Source organism: Monodon monoceros, unplaced genomic scaffold (assembly GCF_005190385.1).
Source record: "Monodon monoceros isolate NGI ecotype Baffin Bay Population unplaced genomic scaffold, NGI_Narwhal_1 Super_Scaffold_13, whole genome shotgun sequence".
Lineage (NCBI taxonomy): Eukaryota > Metazoa > Chordata > Mammalia > Artiodactyla > Monodontidae > Monodon > Monodon monoceros.
The window spans coordinates 24145697-24171802 of NW_021703769.1; the positions used below are offsets into that span (position 1 = coordinate 24145697).

Here is a 26106-nt window from a genome sequence, read left to right on the forward strand (position 1 = left end):
ACACACACACACACACACACACACACACACACACACACACACACACACACACTAATTTTTAACATTCATATGGCATTTACTATACATCAGGCACCGTTCTAAATGCTTCCCTTAGAAGAAAGTAGTATGACTGTCCACATTTTACAGATGAGGAAACTGGAACAGAGGGGTTAAGTGACTTGTTAAGATCATACAGTTGATAAGTAAGTAGGGTCAGGATTCAAACCCAGGCAGTCTGGTTCCACATTCCATACTCTTAGCCACTGTGCCATACTGCCACATTAGTATACAAAAAATAAGTCCTCATCATTAGTATCCAAAAGGTGGTAAGCAGTTGGGGCTATATTTTCCAAATGAAATAGCTCAACTTTTGGGGCAGTTTTAAGGCAAGAATGAAGGCTTGTGGTTTGGAATACTACTGGAAGCTTAGGGGTCCCAGCTGGGGAGTCGGCCCCTAGGGCTGTTCCCTCCCCATCTGGGGTCAAAAATGTCCAGTCCCAGAAGAGAGTCTTTTTCTGAGTGACATACAGTCTTTTGGGTCTTGGAGCAAGAAGCTCCCTGTAGCAAGGACCAACCACTCCATTTAAGGCAGCTAAGTTCTGAAGAGGAAGGGGAAGCCTCAGGCCACCCAGTTGATCAGTGGTGGATCCGACCTGCCTCCCAGTGTCCTCTGGGCTCCCCAACCTGCTGCCTCCTTTGAACGCAAAGACCTCGTGGTTTAATTAGAGTCTGACAAAGCTGGGGAGCACACTCTGCCTGGCTCTGGGCTGTCCAGGGTCTGACGACTTGGAAAACAACATTCTGAGGACATTCCACCTTCAATTTGTCACCCTTGGTGACTTTCATTCTGCTCTATTTAAGTAGGCACTGTTGAGAATTCTGCCTTTCCAAAACAAGGCCCAGAATGACAATGCATACACACAGAGGCTCTCAAGGAGCCTCAAACAAAGCAGAGCTGACTGAATGCACCGGATTGAGAATCGGGGGAGCCCAGCTGGGTGACCCTGGACATGGCCTGGGACATAGTCCAGCAGCCACCCTCTGGTCCTTCACAGCACAGTGTGGGAGAAAGAGCACAAGTGCGTTCAGACAGACTTGGGATGAAATCTTGGCTCTATAATGGTAGGTGAATCAATTAAATTTCTAGACTCACTCTTCTCCACTGCAAAATGGAGACAACAGAGCTGCTTCAAGGGATAAGTGAAAAAATACGTTTTGTGAAGCACCAGCCCATGGCCTGGCACAGAATACTTGTGTGATAATGTTAGTTCCCTTCTTCACCACATCTACTGCAGTATGAGAAAATTAGCATCTGTACTCTTCTAGTTGTTGAAATAATGTCCCAGAAGAGGAGGGAAAACTATAGGCCCAAAGAAGTTGACAAGAGTATTATCTAGCAAAAAAAAGTAGAAACAGCATACATGTAGGATGGTCAATAAACATTGTACTGGCAGTTAAAAATTTTGCTTATATAAACCACGGAGCAAAAAAAAAACAAAAAAAAACCAACCAAACAAAAACTCATGAGTAAAACATATGCAAAAGAGTAACAACTATAATTATGACCAAGAGAAAATGCGCCTGGACAAGGGCTGAAAAAGTATGGCATACTGAAAAGTATGATGTGTCAGGGCAGTGGGATAGAGTGAATTTTTCCTTTTTTTAAATTTAGAATTCTAGTAATAGTGCTTGGACACTAGAGGTGTTTAAAAAAAAAAAGGGTGAGAAATAGATCAGGTAATGAGAGGTTTAGTAAAAAGCAAGTGTTATGCTGTGTTGGGCTATTTTCTGGGGGCCTGCCTGCACTCAGGTCATGGCCGGAAGGAGGGTGTACCTTCTGTGTTCACCACGATGATTCCCTGCACGCCCTTCTGGCTCTGAAGTCGCTTCAGTGTCTCCTCCACCTCTGCCTGCCAGAGAGAATAAGACCAAGGTTAGGAGGGGTCAGGAAGGCTGGATCAACTCCCTCACAGCCCTGGCAGATGAATCACACATTCCAACAACAAACAAGTAACACCCAGGCACGTGGCACTTCCTGAAAGCTCCCCAGGCCTATTTGGAATGGTCTCTAGGCCACCACCAGCATCTAAACCATCATCTTCCCAGTATGGGGTGGGGCTGTGCTCCTGGCCTTTTGCCCACCAGGGGCCCTTTGCTCCTCAGCTGTTGGGGAGCAGAATTCAAATACCATTCCCAGGAGTACAGACACAACCATGACTCACATATTTGGTACAGCTGGGGGACAAACCAGAGGACTCCAATAATTAAAGAAAATCCAAACGGGTGTCTAACAGCAAGGAGACACATCATCATTTGTGACCCAAAGAGCACAACTGAAAACACTCCAAAGGAAGCAAAATGATCCCATGAGGATAGGCTCAGTGACCTAATAAGCTGGCACCTGAGATAGGGTGACACGTGGCACACAGCCATAGCAAATGCTGAGGAAGGGGCTCATTAATCCTGCATCTCCGGGTGCTAGTCTGGGTGGGATACTCTGGCACATGGAATTTGTAAACAGGGTGGACAGACTTTGGGCCCTCACCTTGCAAGCCCTTCTCTATTATTATTCCCATCTCTTTTACCCTTCCATCCACTCTCCACCTACATGTCCATACCTCCCTGTCTCCACATCTTTTTACCCGAACAAGGCCTCTTCTCTGCTGAAATCCAGCAAATTCTTCTAGATCATCTAAGATATCACCTCCTCCATGAAGCCTTGACTGTACCTCTCTGGGGATGCATTAGGTGCTGCTTTACTTGGAGTCTCTATAATGGTCTGCAGAGTAGGGGTTCAATAAATAGCTGTTAAACTGAACTAGGTCTAACTCTTCCTGTGGACAGAGACTGGCCCGAAGTGTTTGTTCTCAGGAGATCCCTTCTGTACCCATCCAGAATCTAGTCAGAAGCTCCTCACAGGCTGAGAGTCAGACTATGTTGGAAACAGAGGCTCTGTTCACGAAGAGAGTGGTCCCCCACCCTCATGGGCTAATGAGTTGGCCCAGGGGGAGGAGCTTCTAAACAGTGGACGGAGATGGCACAAAGATTGTTTTTCTAGTAGGCACAAGCCTCACAATCCAGTCTCTGCCACCCACTCCCCAATGACATGTGAATACTCTCAAATGCCAGAGGGAAGGGCAAACAAGTTCCTTCTACAAAATGGCAGAGAGCCTAATGCCTCTATAATCTGGAGCCTTGGTAAAAGGACAGGGCTAGCTATGTGGATGTGAGAGTATAATACCGTGGGTTATACATGTATGGGATCATAATTCATTCAGCAGACTTTCAGTGAGCTCCTACTACACACTATTCTGGAGAGGAGCGGTAAAGTATGATAGTGGTCAAAACTATACAGTACTCAATCTGACCTGGTAATAACCCTCCTGGAAATTCATCCTAAGGAAATAATCCAAAAGAACTAAAAGAACACAGCAAGATGTTTGCTGCAGTGACATCTGCAATAACAAAAAAGCAGGAGGAGCTCAAAATGCCCAGTAATATAAGGCCAAGGAAATTTTGGAATGTCCGTTCACAGGAATATAATACATACATTAACAATGGGGATCAGAATATTTATACCACCACAAAGAGAAAGTGCTGTGAGATTGCATACATATGAAAACAAGAAGATGGCTAGGATTATGGAAAAAAATAAAAAGTCACACTGAGAGCAGAGAAGTATAGATTAGGTTTTCGTTTCTTTCTCTTTTTTTAAAACAGCCTTTTTATTATATTGTTTCTATTTTTTATATAATAATTCCACATATATATCTATTTATTTATTTATTTGGCTGCATTGGGTCTCAGTTGTGGCACACAGGATCTTTCGTGGCGGTGCTCGGGCTTCTCTCCAGTTGTGGCTCGTGGGCTCCAGGGTGTGTGAGCTCTGTAGTTTGCAGCATGCAGCCTCTCTCCTTGAGGCACGTGAACCCAGTAGCTGTGGCACACGGGCTTAGTTGCCCCACGGCATGTGGGATCTTAGTTCCCCGACCAGGGATCGAACCCGCATCCCCTGCATTGGTAGGCAGATTTTTTACCACTGGACCACCAGGGAAGTCCCCATTGTTTCTATTTAAAAACATTTTTTTAACCCATCTCTCTGTGTATCCAAGCGATCAGACATCTCTGATTTGGGAACAGGGCTCTGACATTCTCAACATTATGAGAATAAGAATATATAGGAATAAGTAGGATGGCAATTTAGGACAGCTCAAACAATCTGCAATCAAACTGGGGACGGGGCAGGGCTTCCCTGGTGGTGCAGTGGTTGAGAGTCTGCCTGCCGATGCAGGGGACACGGGTTTGTGCCCCGGTCTGGGAAGATCCCACATGCCGCGGAGCGGCTAGGCCCATGAACCATGGCCGCTGAGCCTGCGCGTCCAGAGCCTGTGCTCCGCAACGGGAGAGGCCACAACAGTGAGAGGCCTGCGTACCACAAAAAAAAAAAAAGAAAAACTGGGGACGGGGCAAACTAAAACCAAAGATGCCAGAATCGAAGTCCAAATTACCCCTGGAGATTGGAAAGTGAGGCTGAAATGAAAAAGATGAAATTTCATAAGACTGCTATTCATTCAATAACTATATGGGAAACTTCTATGTGCCAGATGTTGTTTTAGGCCTAGGGATGCTGTATTGAACAAAATACGACAAAAATCCCTTCTCTCATGAAGCTGACATTGGTGGGTGGGGGGAGGGAATCAGACATTTAAAAAAAACATAAATAAAATACAAATGTCAAATACAGTAGGGATGGGGGATCTGGAATGCAGGGGATGATGGCAATTTTAAACAAGGTGGTCAGAGAAGGCCTCACTAAGGTGATAGTTGAGTAGAGATCTGAAAGGAAACGAGGGAGCTAACCATGCAGATTTCTAGGGAGAGTGTTCCAGAAAAAAAGCAAAGGAGCCAGTGTGGCTGAGGGCAGTGAGTGGCAGGCAGCCAGATGAGGGAGGGAGCCAGGATCACACTAGATTTCAGGGGGCCTCATAGACCAGAGTAATGACTTTGGTTTTTAATGGGGAGGGTGTGAGGAGCCACTAGCAGGTTTTGAGGTGAGCAGTGACAAGATCTCTTTCAAAAGGATGGCCCTGGCTGCTGTGTGGAGAATGGACTGCAGGGGGCAAGCACAGCCTGCCTGAGCCCGGGGCCTGGCATGTGCTGCTCCTTCTGAAAGCAGCAACCTTCTCTCCTTCACTCAACCACTTGATGTAACTAACTCCCAACTCTTTGGACTCAGCTCATGAGCCTCCTATGGGAGGCCTTCTCTGACACCTGCCCCTCTTCTAGGTACCCACGCACCCTGACTCCATTGCACTTATCACAATGGAGTGTAACTGCCTGTTTTGCATCTGTCTCCTCCTCCAGACCCAAGGCACCCTGGGAGCAGGAACCTAGACTTTGTAATCCCAGTACCTGGTACAGCATAGGCTCAATAGATACTTAAGGAACAAATAAAAACCATTTCTATAACCATGTTTTACAAAAACCAACCTTTTTAAGTACAGTACCCAGGGTGAAAAGGAGCTAAGGTTTAGTTGATCCTAAATTTAATGAGAACCAACTACTGAGATCTGACTGCTTAAAAAGTAAACACACTTACCAAGAAAGGGAGGACATACACATATACTCAGAATCTGCTACAGGTCAGATATTAGGATGAATGTTTTCAGACACATCTCATCTGAACCTTCCATGGTTAGTATGATCTCCATTTTACAATGAGAAAAACCAAGGTTCAAAAAGAAGAGTTTTTGCCCAAAAACACACAGCAGGTCAAGAGAAGAGCTGAGGGACTTCCCTGGTGGTGCAGTGGTTAAGAATCCGCCTGCCAAGGCAGGGGACACGGGTTTGATCCCTGGTCTGGGAAGATCCCACATGCCGTGCAGCAACTAAGCCCGTGTGCCACAACTACCGAGCCTGCACTCTAGAGCCCACAAGCCACATTACTGAGCCCGAGTGCCACAACTACTGAAGCCCACGTGCCTCGAGCCCGTGCTCTGCAACAAGAGAAGCCACCGCAATGAGAAGCCCTCGCACTGCAACAGAGAGTAGCCCCCGCTCATTGCAACTAGAGAAAAGCCCAAAATGCAGCCCCAAATAAATTAATTAATTTTTAAAAAAAGAGAAGAGCTGAATATACCACTGACCACAAATGATGAGGTCCCAGTCCTCAGGGAGTTCACATTTTGATGGAAGAGAACTTCAAAAACAAATGACCAAGATTCTTGCAGGGTACAGGGATGGGGTGGGGGTGGGGGGGCGGGGGGAACAGGAGGATGCTACTTGACAAGTGTGGTCAGGAACACCTGAAGATGTAATCTTTAACTAAATGATGAGAAAGAAAAGCACTCCACACAATGGGATGAAAGCAAAGGCAGTGAAGTGGGAAGGAGTCTAGCATGTTCAAAGGAATAAAGAGAACCAGTAATGCCAAGGTTTTTGATTCTTTGCTAATCTGACAGGCAAAACCCAAGTAATAGAAAGCCAACTTTTCTTTAATGTTTAAGAATTATCAGTGAGGTTCGTCAGAAAAATAAAAAACAAAAAACTTATCAGTGAAGTTAAAGTGGAATTTGCTTGCATCTCTCCTTTTTTGAGTCTTGATTTTTCCATATATCTTATTGATTTTCAAAAACTTATGTTAGAAATATTAGACTTTTGTCCATCATTATAAATTACACTTCTCCCACTTTTCAAATGTAACCTTATGATTTTTTTCAATAATCAGAAGTTCAAAATTTTTATGTAGTCAAATTTAATAAAAATTTTTTCCTGGAAGACTAGAAAATAGCTTCTCCAATCTGACCCCAACCAGTAGCGTGGGGCTAGGCCTGGGTGAGTGGGGGTCATGAGGTCTAGAGGAGGCACTGCACACCTGCTTTCAGGAGAAAATACTTAAAACAAACTTAAAGTTCAGCCCTGAGGAGCCAAGAAAGAAAACAAATGATGCCAAAAAGACACAGGCAGCAACAGAGACATCTGCAGATGGGAAAGGAGTCCTAGTTAGGCATCCAAGTCATGCCACCTTTGTCTTTAAAGTTTGTCATCCCTGCAGTGCTAGCCAACTGGTACCAGAAATATCTGAGTGGATATTCTGGGTCGGCTCACATCCCCAAATTCCTGTCCTGCTCCTAGAGACAGCCCAACTGGTATCCTCAGCACCCGGACTCTTTATTACTATTAACATGGGTGTCTGCATCAGAGAAGGGTTCTCTAGTTCCCAGCTGCATGTTGCTGACAGACAAAACAAACACACACACACAAAACAAACAAACAAACAACAAAAACAAGCAGCAGTAAAACTCCAAGATTATTCATTGGTTTGGCATAGGAGGGATAACCATCTGAAGCAAATGATTCACAAAGGAACTGTGACCAATTTGACTAATAAGCATGAAATTTTTAATTGCTATAAAACAAAAATGAATTAAAAGGAGGGAAAAACATTTGCATCAAATAGAACAAAGGAGTAATTCCAAAATATCACACAGAATGATTATGTTTTTGAACTCTGGCAGTATTATGGCAAAACTGGTATGAAGGCAATACGACCTTTTGGGAAAGCTACAGGACAATACTATTGCGAGAACCTTAAGTGCTGGTCCCCTTGCCTCAGAAATTCTTTTCCTGAGAATTTCTCCTAAGGAAATAAACTAATAAATTAAAAAAAAAAGACAAAGAAAACAAACTCTATGCATTCAGAGACATTCATCACAGTGTTATCTCTGTTAATGAACTAGAAGCAACCCAAATGTAAACCAGGGGAATGATTTGGCAAATTATGGTAAAAATATTTCATTGACTATTATGTAGTTACTAAAAATGATTCATTACAAAGATGATGCAGCAACAAAGTTATATGTCTTTGGACATTAAAACAAACAGAAACAAAAAACTAGCAGGTACATCTTGAAAAATAAGCATATGTGAACAAAGAGGAAGGAGAACGTACAAAGATGAAAATACTTGTGTGATGGAGTAAAACTGGATGCTAATTATGGATGATTTTTATATCACCTCACCATCCTAAGGGGCAATTTGTCAGTTTCTACCAAAATGTTGAAATATGCATGCCAGAAGTACTACTACATAACACTAACATAAGTGCAAAAAAAAAGACAAAAATAATACTGCAGCATTGCCTGGATTGAAAAACTGTAAACTACCTAAATGTATATACTGCAATAGAATATGAATACAGTCCTTTAAAAGAATGAAGTAGATTTGTATTTATCGACATGGAAAAATATCTGATATCTTTTAGTGAACAGAGTAGGTTGCGGAATGAGATTATCTGTACATATTAGCCTAAAGTAAACTTAATATGTATAAATACATATGTTCCAGTTTCATGTAATAAACAGGCTATATATAAATGTGCTTATGCACTAAACAAACCTGGAAGGAAACACACTCACTGTCAACAGTCATTACCAGAGGGAAGTGAGATAGGGACTACCTACACTTTCTACATTACGTACTTTGGTACTGCTTCAATTTGTTAAACTGTGCATCTAAATATGCTTTGCTTTTATGAATATCAACACACAACAGCATGGTACAGGTTGCAGGAAGCTACCATTTGTGTAAGAAAAAGAGGGGGCATATATACATGCTTGTATAGATATATTAATAAAAGAAACTAACAATGTTTCTGAAGGAGACTGAGGCTGGGTGTCAGGGTTGGGTGGGAGATTTATTTCTCACTTAGATCCTTTCAGATTATTATTATTACTTTTTTTACTGTAAGATTTATTTGTTAAAAATTTTTTTTAGTTTAAAAATTGACGTGAAAGATGAAGTTACTTCATCTATACTATAAACTAGCTAACTATATAAAGCAAAGTACACAGCTAAACTATATAAAGCAAAAACTGAAGAGAAAATGACTAATAGGAGTAATATGCCTAATTATAAGTCGTCACCTCCAGGTCACGGCACTGTTTCTTATTCCTTTTCAATTTTTCTTATAGACTTTAAATTCTTAAATAAGATTTCCGAAAACCATTCACATGACTTAACATTTAAAAGGTCTTTTCAAGTTTTTTACAAGTTGGGAGGATTAAAAACACAAGAAAACAAACCTGTAAAGGCGTAAAGAGCCCACAGTTCTAGCCAGGAAGGCAGGAACCCCAAGGGTGGCTCCCGCTGGTTTCTGACTCATGCACCATGTCCCAGCGTCTCGAAAGAACCACAGAGACAGAAAAGCAGCAGTCGAGCTTCTAGGGTTCAAATACACCTCCGCCATTTCCTGGGGCAAGGCACTTAGCTTCACCAGGTTTTAGACTCCAAGTATGTAAAGGGGGGATAATGGTCGTACCTACTTCACACAGCTATGGTGAGGAGGAAGGGCAGGGTAGGTAAAGCGCTTAGCAGTGCCTGACACGAATTAAGCTTCCCGGAAGTGTAATCATTATTGTTGTTATCTCGCAACAAGGCCCAGGATGCTAGGAGGCAGAGGCCTGCGGGCCTGCCTCCCCATCTCCGTCAATCCTTCGCCGAGGCCCAAGCAACTGCTTCCGGTCTAGGGACAGCGGGATCCGGTGTCCCCTCGGTCTAGTCTGGAGGCCCGCGCCGCCCCAGTTCCGACCTCCAGACAACTCGGCCCCGGCCCCGCCCAGCCCCGCGGATACCCAGTCCAGCGCTAGGAGCCGCCCCCGGAGGATGGAAGGCCAGGCTCAGGGTGTTGGGAAGTCGTGCTCGGCCACCTCCCGGCCGCCTGCCACAAGCTCCCGGCAGACACTCACCATCTCGGACCGATCCGGTAGCTCCGCGTAGCCAACCCTCAGCCTTGTCCCGCTGCCTCTCTGCGCCTGCGCACAGCCCCCTGTCAAGGCGGACAGCCTCGGTAGCCTATCAGGAGCCAGCGTGGGACGGCTGGGCGGGAGGGTAGGTGGATCTTAGCTGCCCCAGGGCTCGAGGGGAACTTGCCCTGTGCCGTCCGAGAATGAACAGCAAAGGAGCACTTAAGCTATGGAAAATTCCTAATTCCCACTGTGCCGAAAAGACGCTGGTTCGCGTTGTTGGAAGAGGCTTTCAACTCTCAACCGAGGTCTGAGCTGGATCTGCAGGTTCTGGGTGGTGAGCGATTCTGAAGGCGAGGACGGGGGTTGCTGAGACCTGCTCTCAGGCAAAATGAGGCGCGAAGCCAAAAAGCTCCGAAAACGCGGGAAAATCCGGAGTTCGGGCTGGAGTCAAGCGTCCCTGTGGTCTCCAGAGCGACTCCCTTGGGAATATTCCATGCAGGCTCTGAGAGAAGCGGTCAGGTCTAGCCTGGGAGTCTGCAGCCTTTGAACCCCGAGCTCTCGGCCACCCGGTGTTCCCTTGGAGAAGCCACCTTACATTTCTGTGCTCCCTCATTTTCTCACCTTCTTCCTGGAGCCCTACTGTTGCCACCAAATCTTGGCTCTCTGTGCACCGAAGCTGAACAGAAATACGAGACAGATTTTAGAGGATAAGAGAGATGGCTTTATTCCTCTGCCAGGCAGAAGGGAAGACACAGCAGGCTAGCGCTTCAAGAACTGTGTGTTCCCCCACCCCCAAACGGAGATTTTATATGTGGGGCTCGCAGTCCCCGGTATATGATAAGGATCAAAGTAGTGAAGGTCTCGCATTCTTTTTCTCCTTGCATTTCAAAACAGTCATAGCTGGCGTTAGGCAGTCCGGTAATTGGGTCCCTTTGTCTCTGGTTTATCTGCCTACGACCTTCTTTCTGAAATACAAAAGCTACAGGGGGTGGTTTGTTACCAGGGGGCGCAGGGAATATAAACACCAGAACCACGATGTAATTTACATGAGGTTTGGGGTTGATAGGCCCAGGATGTAACTCACACAGCGTTAGCGTGATAGGTACGGGATGTAATTTACATAGTGTTAGGGAGTGAGGTTAGCTTTGTGAAGTACAAATCTAGTTACAGACACTACCGATTAGTAACCGTTAAAATAAAGCAAGGAGTGATTAACACTTTCAGGCCAGGTTATGTTTTCTTCTCCAGCCTGTTCACTGTTCCCTTTACTTTCCTTGTTCTCAGGAGAGGGAAAAAAAACACCTCACTTCTATTTTTATTGCAACACTATGTTGTTCCGTTTTCCACAAAAATTTATGCGTTCTCTAGCAGGAAATAATTTGCTAATTAGTTAGCCTCAGCTTACAGTGTTTCTTTGAGGAACTGGAGCTTGCTGAATTCAACGCAGATGATCTATCTCCAAAAATTCATTCCACTGTAGCCTCTTCCAATTGGGAGAGGATTTGGTTTTCCTTCTAGGGGCATCTGCATATTAAGAGGACTGAATAGTGACTTTACAGTGAGGAAACCTGGCAGGCACCATCTTAACCAGTGTATCAAGGTTAACACAACTGGTAATGGGATATATTGATATGTGCCCTCTGATATCATGCACCAAGGGCACACCACCTCTATGGTGTTTTTCACAAAAAGAAATCCATGGCCTTAACCTTAAGAAAACATTAACCAAACTTAGGACATTCTACAAGGTGCCAGATCAATAAATACTCTTCAAAAAATGTCAAGGTGTGAATGAGGAACTGTCACAGATCGGAAGAGACTGAGAAAAACAACACTGGTGGGAAAACTGGTGATACCTGTATAAAGGTTGTAGTTTAGTGTCATTTTACCGATGTCAAGTTTTTATAATTGTACCAAGTTATATGGGATGTTAACATTGGGGAAAGCTGGGTGAAGTGTGTGCAGGAGTTCTCTGTACTATACTATTTTTTTTGCAACAGCTCTGTAAGTCTAAAATTATTTCAAAGTAAAGTTAAAAAAAAAAAGGATTGGATACAAAGAAATGATTATTGAATCTGGAAACATTATAAAAGCGTTTAGCAAGGGGAAGAAGGGCTGCAGTGACTGGACCTCAAAATATCCTGGGAGATAAGCACAGGATGATCATCACCACTATCTTACATATGGAGAAACAGACTGAGAGGGGGTGAATGAATTGAACAAGATCACAATCACAAAAGCAAAAAGTTCATGTGACTGGAGCCAGAATAAGAACTGAGGAGTTGGAAGTAGTCAGGGCCTTGAGTGACAGGCTTATGAGTTTTGGAGTTTATTCTGTGGCAATGGAGGAACCACTGTAATATTTTAAGAGGGGAGAACCATGAGACAACTCTTCCACAAATCATTCTGAGGCAGCACAGATGGACTGGAGAGAATGGAGGCAATGACAAGAAATTGCTACAGTCAACCATGGTAGGGATGATGGATGTGGGCTGTGGTACTGCGGGCAGCTCCGAAAGAAGTGATTCAAAAGAAGTTTTGGAAATGGATTCGATAGGATTTGGAGGCCAATTAGATGGAACAGCTGAACTGGTTGTGAGTAGCAGTACAGCAAAACATTTAAGCACGCAGTCTTTGGAATCAGACAGTCCTGGATTCCAATTTGCACTCTTGCCACTTAATAGCTGTGGACACTTCAAGTTACTCAATTACGTTGAGCCTATTTTCTATTCTATAAAATAGAGATAATCACTCCTCTCTGAAAGTGACCAGGAAGACTGACAGTGCATGTAGCATATCTGATTGTCTGGGACATAGTAATAAATGTTGACAGTTGTCCTGGACTAAGTAAATATAGGTGTGATATTGGTCGCTAGGATAGAGAAGATAAATAGAAGAGGTCTGAATTAGAAATGAGGAAAATAACAGCATGGCTATTTTCAGCGATCTGCAGGTGTGACTGAAAATTCTCAGGGTCCTTCCCTGTGAATTTCTTTGAGGAAACCCTCCTGCCCACAGCATCTCTGCTCAATGGGAACCTGTTCATAAGGGACCAATACTGTCCTTCCTAGGTCTCCACTGAAGACCTGGAAGATTCCCGTGGATCCTTCCCCTAAATGTCCTGACCACAAAGGAGCCCTACAGACATATGGGAATTGACCAATGAGCTGCGATTGACAGCAGTTTCTGTTCTGGAGTTACACAATGTGAGACACCCTTCCTAAAAGTCCAGAAAATAGCAGCCAGTCAGCCATAGCTGAGTCCCAGTTTGATGTTTTATAGGGTTTGGGGCTGGACAGCCAAATGGTCAGTAAAAGTAACTACTTATTTTCCCATGAAAGATTTCCTCATGCTGGGGGGAACATGTCTTCCCCTCTTTTTTTTACCCACGCTGAAAACTAGAGCTTTCTAGCTGCTTATATAGGACAGAATAAATAGGATAGGGCCTACTTTGCAGGATCTGGAAGGAACCTGTCCTCCAGTCACTGTTAGATCAGGATATTTTAAAAAAACCCACTTCCCTTAGCATCTTTCCCCTGGATCCATTTTAAATAAGAGCATGATCACTTGGTTTCCTAATAAGAAAAAGTCTTGGTAGCCAGCTGGTAATTTTCTATTGAGCACCTATGGCTGGGATCCTGTCTCAGGGAAACCCTTGGTTGTCCCAGAAAAGGAGATGTCTTCACCTTGGTTCTCTTCAACATAGGCACTAAATACAGTCTCACCTGAGACTTTCTAGTTTTTTTCCTATCTACTCCACAGTACAAGACAGGCTGTAACCTGCTCACTTACAAAAGCAGAGGGCCAGAAGTCTATACGACCTGTTCACATAGGCGGCTTCCCTGCAAGTGGGGAAAACCTTACTCAAGACCAAAAGAAAAGTGTGCAAATGAAGGACCAAAAAGTTTAATTGTAAACAGTCTTACAACTTTTAGGGAAATGCAAGTGAGGCAGCCCCCTCCAGGACCTTTATAAGAGCACTTCACTCCTTGTGGTATTTGTAACGTTACCTGAGTGTTTGAAATTACAGTTCAAGAAAACAAAGGAACTCCAATACAGTAATATACAATCCAGTGCTGCCATTCCATTTTTGGTTAATGAAAGCATAGCATATATACAAATAATTTTGTAAATAACTCTAAAAGAAAAACAAAAAAATGAGGGGGGCTGGAGATGCCAATAATATTAAATAGAAGTAGTTAACCTAAAGGAGTTTAAAAGGATGGAGTTACATACAAAACAAGGAGGGATATAAAAATAGAGAAATCTATTTCCATGAGTCATCCCTAATAACATTTCAGATTATTAACCAGGTAAATAAAAAGTAGCAGAGAGGGTTTGACTGAAATAGTTCATTTAGGATGAGACCTCTTTGGGCAAGTGAGTCATGTTTCACTAAAATTTCAGATGAATTGACATTGGTATGTCAATCTCCTGAAGAAAAACTAGTACCTGAATTTTAAATAGAATTATTGTAAGTCTTATGAAATTACATTCTTCTGCACTCTGATATAAGATCATAAAAGACAGAGCAGTAATTCATTATTATGAGCTGCTGGACCAGTTTTAAATCACTCTATTTGATGAAACAAGTGAGGTCCTTCCCTCCAGACCCAGATTATGTGAAATGCTGCATTCCCCAGCCTCCCAAAAGAGCAGAAGAATAAGGCAATTGCTCATTTTACTTTGTTTTTATTTCAACATAACATGCAGTAAAAAAATTAACAGTATTTATTAGCATTTACAATGCTTACAAAGAAAAAAGGACTCTAAAAGCAATTTAGTTCAGATTTAAGAAATCGCTCTAATTAAACACTTACAATAAATCTATTTCCAAATGATCAATTTGGACCAAAATTTAAGATAGTATTTGGTAGATATTTATGTCTGCTGTCTATTTGCAGTATTTTTATATAACCTCTGATTCTTGGGATATCCAGCCCCCATTTTCCTAACACAGCAGGGAAAGACATATACATGTGGCCATTTAAATTAAAGGAAGAAATGGAGTAAGGAAGATCCCAGGCTGCAAAAATATATACAAGCATTTACCTTTTCCAGAACTAAACGTTTCTTCCATAAAAATATTAAATAGCCAAGCCCTATAGAACTAGGGCCAGGACTACTTCAAATATAACTATTCTGTATTTTAAAAATATAGGGCAGAAAGCCTTTTGGATGATATTTATACATTTTTGAACAATATTTCTAGGTCCCTAAATGAATCATCAAGCATTATGTAGAACAAAAAAGTCTACTTTCTTACATTATCTCTTAATTTAATCTCATAAATCTCTAGTAAATATTGTAGGTAACTACATTTCAATGTGAGCATTCACCTCAATAGGAAGTCTTTATAGAAGGCTTAATCTCCATAGCCATATATTACCAAAATTCAGACTTATATAACGAATGGGTAGTTGGCAGACATTCGCTCTGTAAGACAAAGCAAGAGTTTTTTGCCCCCTACCAACAAAAAGGCAGAGTCACTACTTTGAAAACAACTAGGGCTTAGAGACTGTACTACCTTTCCTAGAGTAAGTAGAATAAAATCAAAATAAAGATAGGATTGGGGGGAGCCCAATCTCTCCCTTTACACTAACGATTTCTGGATGAGGCAACCCTTTCACTCACTTAAGTATGCTTTATGATGGCAGTGTTTTAGAGTACAGATACACAAGTTGCAAAGTGTTTTTGTTGTTTTTCCAAGATGTAAAAGGAAGAGTAGTTAGGGACAAAAAACCCCATTTTCTTTCCATATACAAGAGGGGTTTGCTATTCTCTGCTGATTTTTGGCTCAATGCTATTTGTTCATGCTATGGTACTGAAACCTGCCAAAGTCCCTATCTCATGAGTTATGAGGCTGTCCTCAGGGTTCAGCTATGATAGGCACTCAGCTGGCTTCGGCTTCCTCCCACTGTCCATAAAGTCAAACCTCTGACAGCTGTCATCCTGACAGAGTCTAAACAGGCTAAGTTAAAAAAATTCCCACAGAGAAGGTCAAAGTGCATTCATTAATCAGTTACTAACAGAGCAATCTAACAGTCATGGGGAAAACCTGTTAAAATTTTTAGAGGTGAACAGAATATCCAGATCAGGACAAGGGAAAGAATGGAAATAACTACTCTAACAGGTGTCAGAGAAATTATCAACTTAAAAAGCTTTAATTCACATACAGAATACATTTCTGTGGTTACTAGAAATGTATTGTGAATCAACGTATTACTCCCTTCTTTTTAGCCAGTACCACAGCTCTCCCTCCCTAATGAAAATGTAATTTTACAGGATGTTTCATTGACCTCTACTTGGATTAGAAAGCACTCTAGTTATAACTTGAACTCCTTAGCAATAATTAAATGTAACTGAAGTTGCTGGATTATGATAAAATTATAAAGATGCAATTAATATACAGGAACATATAAAAATTGTTGATGGCCTTCAAATAATTCAGCTAAATTAATTCCAATTCTAGGTTAACTTTTATACAGACAGTGAAGGAAGCATAGTGTTAATATTGTTTGTGAAGTTTAGTATTTGCAAGGCAATTACAACAAACTTCCAAATGAAGAGAGTTATGCAGTCATTTGCAGGCTGGGACCAACTTCTCTCTGAATTCAAATTAACAAAACTACTTTGTAGAGAAATACAAGAGTCTCACATCTCTCCTTTCTAGAGATAACATCAAAATGATGCATGGATTTCATGCTCCGGAAAGGAAAAACAACAGTCAGGCCAGGCTGAAATAAGAGGGAGAGCACAAGCCAGAAGTTTGCTCACATCCCCAGAAGCTGGGCTATTTTAAGCAAATACCTCTTACCATGAGGCTTAACAGGAAGATCTTACATATTTTAGTTACCAAGGGACTTCCTTGCATATTTTCAGAATCTCTAAAAGGAAAAACCCTACTCCCAAATGAGACTCCTGATACACATATACAAAATTTTTGTTAAGGAAACAATCTAGTGGAATAAGACAAGGCAGATTTCATTTTTGTGTTAATTCCATGTTAAGTATGGTTTTGACTAGTCATTTGCAGATCTGAGTTCTGGAACACTGAGAAGAAATCCAGAATCACTGGGAGATAAGTCTCAACGATAACATTAATTTACTTACACTCAAGGTAACTCTCTAAACAGTCACAGTCCAATTTTACAAGATGTGCAATAGGCAAAGAAGGAAAAGGACAAACATTGCAAATAAGTTCTTGTCCTTTGGCGGTGCAAGCTCTCAGAAGTCACTCTTGTCCAAATCCTTCTGTTTCTTCAATAGCAAATAACAGCTTTTCCTTCAGTTGCTCATAGCTCTTGTAGGGTGGCAGGTCCAGGCGGTTAAAACTAAAAGTAAGAATTGTTAGCTTGAGAAAAGGAAATATACTAAGAATCATATGGGCAGTGTAACACTGGTTTTAAAGCCAGGCAAAATTAGGTTCAAATCCCAGCTCTGTCACTGGGCCCCTGAGCATGTGTTTTTTACTTTGCTGAGTCTCGGTTTTTTCTTTGGTAAAATGGGAACAACAGTATTTATCTCTCGGGATAGAGTGAAGAATAAACAAGCATATATATAGCACAGTACTGGTGCTCAGCAGGTACTCAGTAAAATGTTACTCCTCTCAAGCTTTCCCATCCACCCTAATCTATATGTGGTCAGCAAACTTTTGCTGTAAAGGGCTAGACAGTAAATACTTCAGGCTTTGTGAGTCATAGGTCTCTTATCAAAAGGTTTTAAGTATACCCCATTAAGAATAAAAAAGTTTTCGGCTCTAATATCTAATATGTTGATCTGACTGAATTTCTCTGTCCTATTCTTAGCTGTGCGTTTTTAAAGGCATCTTCTGATTTTGGGCCATATTAAGAACACCTTCACAAGGTAACAGGTAGTGAATCTGCCCTAAAGCCTTGGTCCTCTGCTATATTTATAGGATAAGGTGCAGGTAGATGTTTGGCAACAGAAGAAATAATGCTATCCACAAAGGGAAAATAAATTTACGGTTATGGAAATGAACAAATGGAAACATGGAACTTGAAAAAGTAATGAGGCTGGTTTTCATGTGTGACTGAGATAAGCTATTCACAATAATGTAATGGCACAATCTGTTCCAAGTTTAAAAAAAGGGAGAAAAGATCAAATCAAAATATATGTGTACATGGGGCTTCCCTGGTGGCGCAGTGGTTGGGAGTCTGCCTGCCGATGCAGGGGACGCGGATTCGTGCCCCGGTCTGGGAGGATCCCACATGCCGCGGAGCGGCTGGGCCCATGAGCCGTGGACGCTGAGCCTGCGCGTCGGGAGCCTGTGCTCCACAACGGGAGAGGCCACAACAGTGAGAGGCCCGCGTACCGCAAAAAAAAAAAAAAATATATATATATATATATATATATATATGTGTGTGTGTACAAGATGAATGTAAAAAAATCAATTGTATTTCGATATACTAGCAATGAATAATCTGAAATGAAATTAAGAGAACAATTCCATTTATAATAGCTTCAAAAAGAATAAAATACTTAGGAATAAATTTATCAGAAGAAATGCAGGGCTTGTGTAATGAAAACCATGAAACATTGTTGAAATAAGTTAAACACCTAAACAAATGGAAAGACACCTGATATTCATGGATCAGAAGACTTAATACTGTTAAGATGACCTTACTCCCCCAAACTGATCAAAGCAATTCACATCAAAATCCTAGCTGACCTCTTTGCAGAAATGGACAAGCTGATCTTATAATTCATATAGAAATCCAAAGAACCCAGAAGAGCAGAAACAATCTTGAAAAAGTTGGAGAATGCATACTTAATTTCAAAACTCACTGAAAAGCTGCAGTAATCAAGGCAATGTTACTGCCATTAAGGACAGACATATAGATCAATGGAATAGAGAATCCAGAAATAAACCCATGTATTTACAGTCAATTGATTTTCAACAAACATGCCAAGCTGTTATTTTTAAAAAGCCACATGTATGAAAATACAAAGGAGCAAACAATATAACAAATAAAAAGGGTAGATAGGGAAAATAAACAAATATCCAGCAAGGTATATATATGACCACTGAAATGTCCCACAAAATAAAGTTCAACTATTGTTGACATTAGGTTGAATTCCAATATATTGTATTTAAGATTAGGGTTTGTTTTTAGTTTTGTACATTTTTGGAAATGTGGTTAAACTACATTTATAATAAGAAAATAGTATTTCTGTCACCATGTTAGAGTAGCTCTCCCTACAGCTATCTAGACTTGATTTCTTCCTCTGCCTACAGAGAAAAGTTAAGTTTTCTAAATATCACATTTCAAAAAAAAAAAATTCAGGGTGGGGGGAGGGATTGACTGTTAATGGCAACAGGGGTTGTTTTGGGGTGAAGGAAATACTCTAAAGCTAGATTATAGTGATGGTTACTTTTCTGAAAATCTACTAAATATCACTGAATTAAAATGGGTTTTTTGTTACATAAATTATGTCTCACTAAAGCTATTAAAAATAATTCAATACCATGGGGAAAGTATTTCATTTCTAATTTCTAACACGTTTTAGTATATACAGGATAAATGGGAAAAAGCTATTTTCTACACTCTTTTTTCTTTTTAATTTTTCTTTTATTTTGAAGTATAGTTGATTAACAATGTTGTGTTAGTTTGAGGCGTACAGCAAAGTGATTCAGTTATACATATAACTGAATCTTTCTGATTTTACTTACCAGGTATGACTTCTAGGCAACCAATTTTCTTTCCCAACTTTTTCAATGCAGAATTTCTGTGGCCCATTGCTCCCTAAAAGTGAAATCATCAACAGTTTGATAGTGCAATGGTTCTCAAATTGTTATCACCAATCCAGCTGCATCAGCATCACCAGGGAACTTGTTAAGAATCACAAATCCACAGGCCCTAACCCAAGCCTACTGAATTGAATCAAAAACTCTGGGGGTGAGGCTCAGCAACAGTGTTTTAACAAGCTTCCAGGCAATTCTGATTGAGAGCTAGAGTTTGAGAATCACATTGTTAATGTATGCCCAAGAGGAGAAAATGCACTTTTATCTAGTATTCCTTATCCAGGAAAACAGAATGCTATAATTAACAATACCTCACATAAGAGAACACATAAAAAGCTTAATTTTAGTTTTAAACACAATGGGGAAACTACAGCTCACTGTCTTACAAAACTTGATTTAAACAGAAAATTGTTAAAACTTTAGAAAATGTAAACAACCTAGTGAATTCAATATTAACAATGCTTGTGCTTATAGGTCCTACAGGGCAGACCCTTACACACCTAACACGCCATTCTTGCCTCTCATTTACCTTGTGCTGGAGTCAGCTGTTAATGGTTATCTTTAAGCACTGGTTTTCTAAAAAGGTCACTACTGCTCCCTAAAAAGCATTTACTGGTGGTCATAAGGACTGGTATACTACTGGACTTTTAAATAAGAAGGGGCCAGGCACACTTACTGTTCTGCCATATGTAAGATAGTCATACCCAAAGAACTTTCTCATGTCCCACCTGACTAAACCCAGTACAAATATAAAGTGGTAGTACTTTTGTATCTAATCACACTGAAGTGTTTTCACAAGTAGTTATGCAAAAAGCCCAGTAACACAGGATATGGTCATTATGAAAAAGGATAGTTAAAATGATTAAATAATTAAGCATGAAATTATTAAATGGTTTATGTACTGGCACATTCTCTCAATATATTACAGCATTTCTAACCACACAGATGGAAAGTTTCGTTTAATAGTGCTAATTAGTATGTAATAGTAGAGTCTGGATTGCTTTTAATAGATTTAGAATCAAACATTAACATAGCAGAGAGGGACTTCCCTGGTGGTGCAGTGGTTAAGAATCCGCCTGCCAGTGCAGGGGAGATGGATTCGAGCCCTGGTCCGGGAAGAGACCACATGCCGTGGAGCAACTAAGCCCTGCACCACAACTACTGAGCCTGGGCTCTAGAGCCCGCAAAGCACAACTACTTGGCCCACGTGCCACAACTACTGAAGCCCATGTGCCTAGATCTAGGGCCCGTGCTCCACAACAAGAGAAGCCACTGCAATGAGAAGCCCATGCACCTCAACGAAGAGTAGCCCCTGCTCACTGCAACTACAGAAAGCCCGCACACAGCAAGGAAGACCCAACGCAGACAAAAATAAAAATTTTAAAAATAAAATAGAGAAATATGAAATGGAGGATTTTAGTGAATTTCATTGAAAAAGGCTATTTTACAAATATGTCATATTATCAATACTATTACCCTGGATGCTTTCTAAAGTTTTATGGAATTGTAAGACATCATGTTGTAAACATTATATACTGAAGTTAATTTCAGGTTGCCTGTTGTTTTCAATCTTACTCTGACACTGTCCCTAAACGAAACAACTTCCAGATAGACTCTTGCACCTCTTTTCCTATTTTTCAGCCTATTTCAACTTTAAAAAGGTCTCTGAGGCTTTTGTACATATCAGAGCCTTGGCCTATACTGGAATTTCGTGATTAGACACTACACTTTAAAATAAGATCTACCTCATTTTTCTCTACTTTGATCAGCTATAATTTATTCTAGCAGGTATATTATCCTTAATTCACTTAGATTATTTCCCTCTTTTTCTTATATTTATTTGTCTATTTATTATTTCTTACCTTTTCTATCTGTTCTTTCATATTCCAGTGATTCTTATACAGAAGGGCTTCTGACCTCTTAAGCCCAAATCTTTTCTTCTAAATAGGAACAACATTTTGTGTCTTCTAATAGAGTTTTTCCCAAACGTACATGTATTGAAATAAATATTATTTCTTTATAAATAATTTTTTAAAACTTTCTTCTTTATATTACAGTTAGTGTTATGTATCTGTATTTTTTGGAGATTGTAGATACGTTATTTCACATCTACCAACTTCATTCCGTGAGGATATTATAAATATGTTTAAAAAATGGGATATTAGATCTGATAAGGTCAAGAACCACCAGATTAAATTGTTATATACATCACTCTTACAATTTTCTTTTCCTACATTGGGTGGATGGAAGGTTAAACCAATGTCCTCTAAAATTTGATGAACCACAATCTCACTGTCTGTCTTCCACAGGTATCCTTTTGTGTTGCTTTAGACTGCTCCATCCAACCCCAAATATTATTCCCAAGAGAAGACCTAGTTCTTGTTTTTTTAATAATCAGATTTCCAGTTTATACTGAGAAGCTTGTACCAGTTTTTTCTTCATTTTGGTCACTATTCCTTACCTCTCCAACCACCAACATGGTTTCTTTTTCAAACTACAGAGCATTCTCAAAGGACTTACAAATTATCCTTTTTGAGACTTCTTTCTCTGTAGCACTAGATAAAAACTTCTCTTCTATATTGCTTCGGAGAGACTAAAATATTTATTCTCTGGCCTCTCCTTTAAGTCTGTCTCTAGGCTAGTTATGTCTCACCCCTAAATGTTTCTAAGCATCAGATCTCTACTCTTCTCTGTATTCTATTTCTGCATAAGCCCAGCCATTCTCACAGCTTCAAATGTCACTGCTTCATTGCTCTTATAAGTCTACTTTCTCTCTCTACTGTTACCTCTAAACTCGTGCTTTAACAACACCTGTAAAACTGTCCCCTCACTGAGATTTTCTACTTGGTTGCCTGATAGTCACCTTAAACTCAGCAGATTCTTTACACTTCACAACTTCTCCATGTTTCATAACATGGTAAACATTCTTCCTTTATATTTTGTTTTCTAATCAAGTCCTATTTCTACCTTTGGAACTTCTCTAGCATTTCTCTCTTCTTTTCCATCCCTATTTTATCTCCTAAGATCAGGTTCTTATCATTGCTCTAATCACTCTTCCTATTTCCAGGTTCTTCCATCTGCATGCTATACCTTACTATCAAATCTTCCTAAAAGGCAGCTTCAGCAAGTTCACCTGTCTTCAACAAGTTCCCATAGCTTCCAAAACCCTAAGTAATGTCCAAATTCTTTTGGTCTGGCTTTTAAAGTCTTGAACTGGTTCCACACACTATATCCAGAACTGCCTATTTAATTCTTTAATTCTGACTCTCTCTTCTCCAGCTGAAACAGACTTAGGGATCACAACTTCTATCCTCTTATGGTACTTGCATAGTGTTGGTGTTAAAGGAAGACTTGAATTTACTTATTTAGTCACAAAATAAATATTCTTAAGGTCATTCATTTCAAAATAGCATACAATTTAATCAGTGACTATTATGTGACAGGCACTGTACTAGGCACTAGAAATAAAAAGATGAAGATATGGATCTATATCTCAAGGAGCTCCAGGTATAACAGGGAAGAGTGGTAAACAAGTCATTAAAATATAATACAAATAGTAGTGTCTCTCATAGGAGACACTGAAATGTTTGCCATATGACTGAATGAAGAAACATCTACATATATAGAAGACCATTATCCTACTGAGTTAAAATATGGGGTCTAGCCTAAGAGTTAAAAACTTCTAGAGATAAGGATTACAAAGTGATTTAAAAGCTGACACAAATCCAGGTTAACTGTGTCTAGTTAAGAAAATATACTTGTCTTTGTTATTTGATACACTGTATACACGTTAATATAACAGCAGTGTGATAAACAATTTTCTGTATAGGAAAAGTGACCCTGTTGACATACCCATGAGGTCAGCAAATCCGCCAACTGGCAATCGGCAGGTTCCAGTAACAAACTGCAAAAGTCTCATTCTCTTCTCATTATCGATTTCTTTAACAAACTGTTAAAAGCGAGATACATAGGTCATATGTGACGTTCAGAATACTAAACAAGAAAGAAAAAAATCATTTCAAATCTTAACCAAACTCCCAGTGTCAGATGCACTGGAAAATGACTGAATCCACCACTGTGGATGGTAGAGCTTCTCCATGTTTGTCAAAAGCCCTACCAACCTTCCCCTATACCAATCCTAGTACCACATCCTTATAGGGAAACAGAAAAAAAAGAGCCCAAGAGCTCCTTACTCATGCAGTCTCAAGATTAGCTCTTCTAGGGCACCCTTCCTTTTCCCTCTAGATCTGCCTGTCCTACAGAAATTCATGTGGTTACGAAGGACAAAGAGGTTGAGTAAGAACAGACTTTTTGGTTTTATGAACAAATGAAATCAAGCTCACAAATTCTGACCAAGATATATCCCAGTAATGTTCTTCTCTCAGTGTTCTTTATGTTTTGGTGTAGCTATGTGTTGCCAGAATTATGTGGCTTTTAACTCCTACAATTCTGACTCAAAACATTAAGTGTCTAGAGAATTCTTTCTAGCCTGTAGCACAAGAATTTTGTCTCAGCCAAATGATTTTTTTGTAAAGAATTTTTATCCTACTGTACTAATTGTATTTGTTACAGAAGCCCAGTCACCTCAGCTTCTTATGAATTTCTTTACATAAATTTCTTTACATAATTAGAAGGCATTAAAAAGTTTTTTTTACTGTGGTTAAATATACATTAACATAAAAATTTACCATTTTAAGTGTACAATTCAATGGCATTAAGTACATTCACACTGTTGTGTAACCATCACCACTATTTACAGAACTTTTTTATTATATCAAACAAAAACTCATTTCATTAAACTTATCTCCTTGCTTCTGCCTCCCTTCTCCCCAGTCCCTGGTAGCCTTTATTCTACTTTCTGTCTCTACAAATTTGCTTATTCTAGATACCTCATATAAGTGGAATCATACAATATTTGTCCTTTTGTGCCTGGCTGATATCACTTAGTATAATATCCTTAAGGTTCATCCATGTTGTATCCTATGTCAGAACTCCCTTTCTTCTTAAGGTTGGACAATATTCCACTGTGTATATATATATATATATATATATATATATATATATATATATATACCACATTTGGTTTACCCAATCATCTCTTGATAGACATTTTAGATTGCTTCCACCTTTTGGCTAATGTGAATAATGCTGATATGAACATAGTTATACAAGTTTCTGTTTGAGTTCCTGCTTTCAATTCTTTTGGGTATACCTAGGAGTAGAATTGCTAGACCATATTAATTCTATGTTTAACGTTTTGAGGAACCACCAAACTGTTTTCCACAGTGGTATACCATTTTATATTGCCAGCAGCAACGCAAGAGAGTTCCAATTTCTACACATCCATACCAAGGATGATTATTATTTTTTTTTTTTTGTAATAGCCACCTTTTAATGGGTATATGTCACTGTGGTTTTGATTTGCACTTCTCTAATGATTAGTGATGCTGAGCAACTTTTCATGTGCTTATAGCAGAAATTTTGTGAAGAGACACCATTATGATTCCAAACCAAGGCTCTCGCTTAAGTTACACCTTCTAAACATTAAATAATTCTTAATGAGCTATGAATGATGAAAACCATACTTCAGATAGTTCTACCAAATTCCAAAAGCATTTAGATCAAATGCAGGGGAATATTATTATCTGGGGTTGTCTTATACTCTGGGCAACGGTGCAAGGTGTGTGTTGCTTACCTGGCAATAGTGAAAGAATGCTGTTATAATCGGTATTCATTTATTGTAATGCATAGAATGGAATGAGGATCCTTAACATACTGGTACACTTTTTCTGTGACTCATTTCCATATGTGGTAAGCAATTTCTACAAAAATTACGGTATTCCAAAAGAAAGAAACTGAGACAAACCTGCCAAAACCACATGATTTGTTTGCTTGTCCTAGTGTAATGACGGTAGATGGCATGTCTTTGCCAGTCATTCAAATCAATCTCTTGCATTCCACATAAAAGAACCTTTAGGGATGAAAAAGACAAATGGTTTCTTTAGGTAACCGTACAACCTATATAAAAATGCTAGACATAGTTAAGACTAGTATTAAACAACTTTCAAAAATTTAATCAGGAGGCTTTGGCTTATAAACTGTGTATCAAGAATTTTATCTATATTATTTGTAAAAGCTGAGTTTCCATGATTGGTGTCATATATACACATATTCAGGTATATAAGTCACTCACTGGATAGAGGTTCTAATACTTTTCTTTTTTTGGTAACGCTTTATATATTTGGATAAATTATGGACTTCTTTTAACCTCTGGGGATGCTTCAGAAACATACTGCCAGAATAAAAAATACTTTTGCCATTGGAAAGATGGTAAAGTGAGTTGAAAACAGGCACCTGAAGGCATTATTGACCAGCATGCTGCAGAGGAAAGAACAACTCATTACCTCTAATTCCTTTGCATCAAAGTACTGCAAATACTGCTGGGGAAGAATTTCATTAAAGCCCTCAAAGAAAGCTTGTGTCTGTTCTTCAACACCGCGAGACAACCTCCATTCAGCTACCATTCTGATAAATAAATATAAAAAAAACTATGAGGAAGTTTAGATTTTACCTTTAATTCTGAGTGTAAAAATA

The 26106-nt window shown here is 40.0% G+C and overlaps 2 protein-coding genes across 5 annotated transcripts in view; both read right to left on the reverse strand.

Moving 5' to 3' along the window:
- Positions 1-9816, reverse strand: part of DYNLRB1 (dynein light chain roadblock-type 1) — a 19419-nt gene extending 9603 nt beyond the window's left edge. Inside the window, exons 1-2 of one of the 2 annotated variants that reach the window (XM_029219701.1) lie at positions 9084-9553; positions 1835-1910 (exon numbers count right to left, since the gene is read on the reverse strand). Coding sequence is in view for 1 of the 2 variants with exons in the window: in XM_029219700.1 (XP_029075533.1) it covers positions 1835-1910; positions 9747-9749 (79 nt within the window). In the remaining variant the exon portion in view is untranslated. Of the gene's footprint in view, positions 1-1834; positions 1911-9083; positions 9554-9746 lie in introns of those variants that run through there. The other variant, XM_029219700.1, reaches the window with a different exon arrangement.
- Positions 9817-16836: 7020 nt separating this feature from the next.
- The window catches only part of ITCH (itchy E3 ubiquitin protein ligase), a 112406-nt gene continuing 103136 nt past the window's right edge, over positions 16837-26106 (reverse strand). For all 3 annotated transcript variants that reach the window (XM_029220110.1, XM_029220109.1, XM_029220108.1), the window contains 5 exons: positions 25917-26037; positions 25379-25483; positions 23365-23461; positions 19441-19513; positions 16837-17080 (listed from right to left, as the gene is read on the reverse strand). In XM_029220110.1, coding sequence (XP_029075943.1) covers positions 16981-17080; positions 19441-19513; positions 23365-23461; positions 25379-25483; positions 25917-26037 — 496 coding nt within the window. In that variant the 3' untranslated portion in view covers positions 16837-16980. The remainder of the gene's footprint in view (positions 17081-19440; positions 19514-23364; positions 23462-25378; positions 25484-25916; positions 26038-26106) is intronic.